The sequence below is a fragment of the Prionailurus bengalensis genome, chromosome C1 (genome assembly GCF_016509475.1).
Source record: "Prionailurus bengalensis isolate Pbe53 chromosome C1, Fcat_Pben_1.1_paternal_pri, whole genome shotgun sequence".
In the NCBI taxonomy this organism is placed as follows: domain Eukaryota; kingdom Metazoa; phylum Chordata; class Mammalia; order Carnivora; family Felidae; genus Prionailurus; species Prionailurus bengalensis.
This window is the reverse complement of record NC_057345.1, coordinates 203818506-203825325: the sequence shown is the minus strand read 5'-3', so window position 1 is coordinate 203825325 and position 6820 is coordinate 203818506. Positions and strand designations below refer to the sequence as shown.

The following is a 6820-nucleotide window of genomic DNA, read 5'->3' as shown; positions in this document are numbered from 1 at the left end:
GACTCCCATTGTTACCACATGTGCTCGCTGGAACTGGTCAGAGAGGTTCAGAGGACAAAGGCTTTCAGAAGTATTGGAGAGTCGTCGGACCACCCATAGGCACTTTCTAGGGCACTTCCGATCCCTCTCTTGGCCATCAGGACCCACTAAGGACCTGGAGTCTATGGTTGCCTAGAAACGGCCCGTAGCCACCCTCCCTCGTTCCCTCCCTGGTTCCCTCCCTTAACCTGCCGCCTCCGACTTCCCCGAGAGTATTTCCGGTTCCGGCTGTGGGCCGGAGAAGACATGGCGGCGTCTGCGTCGGCAGCTGCCGGGGAGGAGGACTGGTAACTTTGGGGGCATGGGCTTTGGCTGGCCGCCTGGATCCGGTCCGGGGGACTGGCAGTGGCCGCGGACGGTCCGTATGGCGGGCGCGTGGGGCGGAGCGAGGGATAAGGGATGGCAGAGACGCTGACATGTCTCAGAGAGCTTCTGCACTGGGGAGCGGGAGGGTGGAGGGGCGCTGATCTGATGGAGAGGAGACAGGATCTGCGCCGCCCAGGCCAGCTCGGGCTGCGCCTTGTCTGGCTCGATCCCCTCTTCTCCCCTGAAGTGGATTTGCCCAGGGTCCCGGAGGATGCCTGTTTATCAGCACACACACACACACACACACACACACACCCCTCCCCGCCGCTTTTTACTTCCCAGAATGATGTCCTCCAGCTCACGTCCCTCTTTCCCCTTGGATCAGCCTAGTTCCGCCGAGGCTTTCCTCGACCTTCTCCCTCCCCGCCAGCACTAATGAGGACTATTGTCTGAATAAAGCTTTACACCTCACAAAATGCTCTCCTAGTCCTTCTCTCTCTCAAACGTTCTCAACAAGAGACCAAAACCTGGAAGGACTCTGGGATTTGGAAATAAGATAAATGTGGGTTCACTCCACATTTTATTAGCTGGGTGATGCTAACCAGGCCACCTAGCTTCTGTGAGTCAGTGTACTCAGATGTAAAAAAAGTGGGTGTGGCATCTACCTCATAGAATAGTTGAGAGGATCACGATGGATTTGTAACCTATATAAAAGCCTTCTTTTCATTAATAACTGAGGTGTGGGCACTAGATGGGGCATCTAGTGGGACTAGATGAGGCCTGAAGAGGCAAATCGATTTGCTAAAAAGGTACATAGTTATGACTAGGAATCCAAGTTATCTGACTCCAAATCTTATGTTTTTAGGACTAGCACTCTTATAATCTCCCCCGCCCTTTTTTTGGCCACCACCTTACCACCGTCCCATCCCATCCCTCACATCCAGGGCAAGTCACAGCTATGGTGGGGTGAAGTATTGAAGGGCCTCTTAATGGAGGTTACACGTCAGTGTTTCTTTGGTTCAGGGAGCCCAGCCTGTGTTGGCCTTTATTGAGACCATCTAGGCTCATGGTTTTTCAACCCTCTTCAGGGGAACTTTAAGATTTGGAGGAGACACTTTGAGCCATGGAAAGGGTAGCAGTGGTTGCACAGCTGGCTTGTGATGCTCTGAGACTCCCACACATGTCAACCAAAGTACTCCACTGTTACCTATTTTATATTTTGAGGCCTCTAAGACTTAAAAAGAAAGTTTGAGAGCCAGTAGTATATAGGTCATGCTAGGGCAGACCTGCTCTTGATGAAGAGGTAACAATAACTATAGAAAGGAAACCAAGAATGCATTTTTACATGCATTGCCTGGGTAGAGCTACGGACTCAACCCAGCCACTCATCTTCAATGGCATTACAACTGCTGTTTCTAGGATTAAATATGTATGTCCTCTCATTTACATTTGACCACTAGATCTTGACCTAAACAGGTTGATCTAGATCAGCCAAACAACAAGGGTCATGAATACATTGAATATTAACTACATCCTTCCTTCTTTCCTTTTAAGGGAGAAAGTTATATACCAATAGGAGAAAAGAGGACATAGACTAGCTACTGTGGCCAAGATATTATTAGGTACTTTACATAAATAACCTTTTATTCTCTAACCCTAGAGAGTAGGTGGTATTATATATGGTAGGTTGACTCAAGCTTACAGAGATAATTACTCAGATCATGTAACTGGTAAGTGACTGGTACCTGTTACTCCAAAGTTGGTGGCTCTTTTGTATCATGGCCTTTATCTCTTTTTCTTGGTATCTCTTTTTGAACAGGCTTAGGGTGACTGATACTGGCAGTATGTGTAGACACTGGGACCCATGTGAACAGTGGTGTAGGGAAATCCAGGAGCGGTGTTGGTAATCAATGGACGTGATATTTCTGGGTCAGATAGATGGCCAATCAACAGTGCGATGGAACTTAAAAAGGAGGTCAGGGAACCTGGCTCTGGTTCTAGTTCTGCCTCTGTTAAACTTTGATATTTGAGCTAGTTATTTCACCTTCCTGGGAATCCATTTCCTCAACTGTTGACAGAATAACTTCCATGCTTCCTTCCTGGCCACTTGACAGCTTAAAACATATTCCCCCCATTTTTATGGAGGTTAGCAAGAGAATGCACTCAGGTAGAGTGCCAGTTTTCTACAAAGCCAGCCTTCATTGGCTTTAGCAGGCTTTAACAGGGAGAGCTGTAATGGTGAGTCAATCTCCCCCTGTCTCTCTAGGGTACTTCCCTCTGAAGTCGAGGTGTTAGAGTCTATCTATCTGGATGAACTACAGGTGGTTAAAGGAAATGGAAGGTACGTATTCAACTAGAGGTGGGCAGGAGTCCCCTTAGTAATGAGAGGATTCCGTGGAGAATCCGTGAGCCTTGATCCAGAGAAAATGTTGCTCTCCTGGAGACAAAGACTATTCCTTTAATCTCCAAAAGAAAGAGCCCAGTGCTCACTTCCTCCACCCACTTTACTGTCTCACCTCCATTTTCCCCAGTCCTCAAACTCCTGCCTAGTCACATCCCAGGTCCCCACTTTATCCATTTGCAGATCTTCACCATGGGAAATCTACATTACCCTGCACCCTGCCACGGCAGAAGATCAGGATTCACAGTATGTCTGCTTCACTCTGGTGCTTCAGGTCCCAGCACAGGTGAGGCCCCTACTTTATGGTAGCAAAGAGAGGAAGGGGAGAGGCCCTGAGGTGGAGTGCTTTAGCAGTAACTTGTTATTCTCTCCCACTAGTACCCCAATGAGGTGCCACAGATCTCTATCCGTAACCCCCGAGGACTCTCAGATGAACAGATCCACAAGTAAGTTGGACAGTTCAGAGGAGGGAAAAGGAGATACAGCTCAGTCTGGTGAGGGGAGGGGGCAGGCCTAATGTTTGCTTTGCCCTTTTTAGGATTTCGCAGGCACTGAGCCATGTGGCCAATGCTGGGCTGGGTACTGCCATGCTCTATGAACTCATCGAGGTAAGAGGTGTCCTGGCTTGGGAAACTGCTAGAGCAGTTTCTCTCAAGGGAGGTAATGGGCCTAGACTCTTAAATATGTCTGGAGTCATTAATTTAGTCCTTGTTTAGGTAAGGCCTAAATCCAGAAAAATAAGGTTTTCTTCTGTTTCTGAGAATACCCCCCCCCCCCACAAAAAAGACAGTTCTGTAGCTTCCCCAAGTTGCCTATGCCAGTATCTTGAAAATTACTTTTTCTCTTTAACTTGGATTTTTTTATTCCATTTCAGTGCATTCTCTTGGCATTGGTGGCTGAAAGTAGCAAGAGATAGGGGCCTTGCTTAGAGGATCTAGCCACAAACGAACATTTGAAGGCTCACCTGCCCTTGGAACTGACTGAGAAAATCATGGTTCAGAGTTTCTACCCCGATGAAATTAACAACACACAGGGAACACATAGAGCTACACGTTCACATACACAGATAATTTCTGTTGCTTGAGATTAAAAACACACAATAAGTACAGTCTTGTTTTCCTTAACTTCGAGTTTTGAGAAAAAATGTTTAGAAGAGAATGAAGGTGGGCGGCCCAGAGTCAGAGAGTGGGCTTAGACCATTGTAGCGCTCCTGAGCCCAGCCTCCACAATGCCACTTTGAACTTTGCAGAATTCCAGAGTATTAGCTATTCAGACAGCAGTGCAGATGTGTTAGTTCATTGCCTAACTTGATGCCTGAGTTCTCTGTTTGGGTTGTCCATGCTTTGACTTTCTTTCTGAAGGCTGACTCCAGAACAGACTTTTGGGTGGGAGTGATACTCAGAGGGGTTTAACCTAGGAACACCTCCCAGAAGATACGTTTTAATTGAACATTTTGTTCTCTGAAGGTGTATTACTTTCATCCCCGAGACATATTAAAAGTGATTTAATGAGTGGAAAAATAATGAAATTGGATTTTGCAGCTGGGTAGATTCTGGGGGATGGGCGGGGCCACGGAGGATTGATTCCTCCCTTGGTGAATCCTCTCTTCCTCACTAAGACAGAAACTCATGAACACAAAGTAACATTGACTTGATAGGAGACAGTCCTTCCAGTCACTCCTGGGAATAATAGACAGGCTTTGTTCACAGTTCTTGCCCCTGCCTCCCTGTTTGAACAGTGTCTTCTCTCCTTTCAGAAAGGGAAGGAAATTCTCACAGATAACAACATCCCCCATGGCCAGTGTGTCATCTGCCTGTACGGTTTCCAGGTGGGTTTCTCTCTTGGGACCTGGGGTCTGCTTGGGACGGGCAGTGGAGGGCTCATGAGAGCTCTGATGTCATGCTGGATGTCTGTCCTGCCTTCAGGAGAAGGAGGCCTTTACCAAAACCCCCTGTTACCACTACTTCCACTGCCACTGCCTTGCTCGGTATATCCAGCACATGGAACATGAGCTCCAGGCGCAAGGACAGGAGCAGGAACGACAGCATGCCGCAACCAAGCAGGTCAGCTCCCCAGCCCCTGCTCCCACCTGACCCCCCGCGTCACACCCTTTCTGTCTTCCACTCCAGGGGCTCTTCACCTTTTTAGGGTCACAGATACCTTTGAGGTTAATGAAAGCTCACCTCTGTCCAGAAAAAAAGGGCAATCTTTTAAACATATCTATGTACTGCTGTAGTTTCAGAGAGTTCCCACATCTCCATCTAGGGAGACGACTCCTGTCCTATCCTTCACTACTGAACGGTGTACCTCTGCCCTTCGTCCCAGCCCCGTGTGGATTAGGCTGGCTGACTGGGTTAGGCAGCTGGCGAGCACCATGGGCTGTGAAGCAGGGCTCTGATTGCTCCTCTGTTTTTAGAAGGCAGTCGGTGTGCAGTGTCCGGTGTGCAGAGAGCCCCTCGTGTATGATCTTGCCTCACTGAAAGCAGCCCCCGAACCTCAACAGCCCATGGTAAGGGAACCCCCTTCTCATCTGAGCCAGAAATAATGGCATTTTCCAAGGAGGGAGGGATGGCATCTTGTCCGCTTCGAATGGGATCTTGGGAATTGGGCTTGACCAGCCTGGGACCTCTCTGCAGAGCCGTAGCCCCCACTAGGCTAAGACTTTGGGAGCCCCATCTGAGCGACAAGCCCAAGAACCTTGTACAGGGGGTGCCTGTGGCTCAGCCGGTTGAGCACCTGGCTCCTGATTTCAGCTCAGGTCATGGTCCCAGGGTCATGGGATTGAGCCCTTAATCAGGGCACTGCATTGAGTGTGGAGCCTGCTTGGGATCCTCTCTGCCTCTGTCCCTCTTGCTCGCATCCTCTCTCTCTCAAAGAGAAAAAAGGAACCTTGTGCAGATTTCCTGAGGCAATCCTGAAAGAGCAGGGGTTCAAGTCTGCCTTCTACTGTTTATTTTTTCCTCCTTGTCATTCTGCTCGCTTCCCTCTAGGAGCTGTACCAGCCTAACGCAGAGAGCTTGCGCCAGCAAGAAGAGCGCAAGCGGCTCTACCAAAGGCAGCAGGAGCGGGGGGGTATCATCGACCTTGAGGCTGAGCGTAATCGGTACTTCATCAGCCTCCAGCAGGTGAGGAAAGGCTTTCTCATTCCTCACTTAATGCCACCTACCTTCCCACCAGCATGCATCTGCCACAGTGGCCCTGAGGGTGAGCTCTCGTCTACCCTTGAGGCTGATGGTGGTCAGCTCCAGTAGTGAGCAAGGGGCCTGCAGTTCCCTGCTTTGGGGAACTGCGTCTCCCTCACTGTATCTGCTCACTTCTTTCTAGCCTCCTGCCCCTTTGGAACCAGAGTCAGCTGTAGATGCCTCCAGAGGATCCCACCCACCCAGTGCCCTTGACACAGAACTGTCCACCTCATCAACTGCCCAACCTGACCTATCAGCTCCTCTGCCTGTGGCCTCCCAGCACACGTGTGAGAAGATTCTAGGGGCTGGGCCAAATCAGCAAAGGTTGGGCGAGACCCCGAAAACTATGCTAGATCCTCCCCGGGCCGGTCGAGGCCCCTGGAGACAGCCTGAACGGAGGCACCTAAAGGGAGGGGAGTGCAATGCCCACAAAGGTACCAATGACACCCAGGAACTGCCACCTCCCGAGGGGCCCCTCAAGGAGCCCATGGACCTAAAGCCAGAACCCTGTAGCCAAGGGGTTGAAGGTCCTCCCCAAGAGAAGGGGCCTGGCACTTGGCAGGGTCCCCCATCCCGCAGGACTCGGGACTGTGCTCGCTGGGAGCGCTCCAAGGGTCGGACTCCGGGCTCTTCCTACCCCCGCCTGCCTCGGGGTCGGGGAGCCTATCGTCCTGGTACTCGAAGGGAGCCCCTGAGCCTGGAGTCTGAGGATGGTTCCTAGCAGTACTGTGGGGGGACAGGGATTTGGGGCGGCAGGGGGCAATAAAGAGATCTGGCCTTGTTTGGCTTCTTTGTTTAGTAGCGCCTAGCTTGTGCAGTATGGCTTTTTCTGACTTCCTGGCAAGACTGGAGTGTGGCAGAATAGCCCTAACTTTGCTCTAAAGTCTGTTTT

General features: G+C 50.3%; 1 protein-coding gene across 2 annotated transcripts; it reads left to right on the top strand.

The window, feature by feature from the left end:
- Positions 1 to 139: 139 nt before the first annotated feature.
- On the top strand, positions 140 to 6709 carry RNF25 (ring finger protein 25). Of its 2 annotated transcripts, none has more exons than XM_043577834.1 (10): positions 140 to 326; positions 2612 to 2686; positions 2930 to 3032; positions 3125 to 3192; positions 3285 to 3354; positions 4503 to 4574; positions 4672 to 4809; positions 5166 to 5255; positions 5737 to 5871; positions 6071 to 6709. In XM_043577834.1, exons 1-10 carry the CDS (start codon positions 286 to 288, stop codon positions 6647 to 6649), a joined length of 1371 nt encoding a protein of 456 aa, XP_043433769.1. In that variant the 5' UTR covers positions 140 to 285; the 3' UTR covers positions 6650 to 6709. The 2 variants fall into 2 exon arrangements, with proteins under 2 accessions (XP_043433769.1, XP_043433768.1); XM_043577833.1 differs by having other exon boundaries at positions 5163 to 5255.
- Positions 6710 to 6820: the final 111 nt, after the last annotated feature.

Bases quoted from the DNA above. Each gene is read 5' to 3' on its own strand.
- RNF25 (XM_043577833.1), top strand. From the start codon at position 286: ATGGCGGCGTCTGCGTCGGCAGCTGCCGGGGAGGAGGACTG. The intron at 3,193-3,284 runs GTAAGTTGGACA...TGCCCTTTTTAG, and splicing joins TCAGATGAACAGATCCACAA to GATTTCGCAGGCACTGAGCC. The intron at 4,810-5,162 runs GTCAGCTCCCCA...CTCTGTTTTTAG, and splicing joins AGCATGCCGCAACCAAGCAG to AAGGCAGTCGGTGTGCAGTG.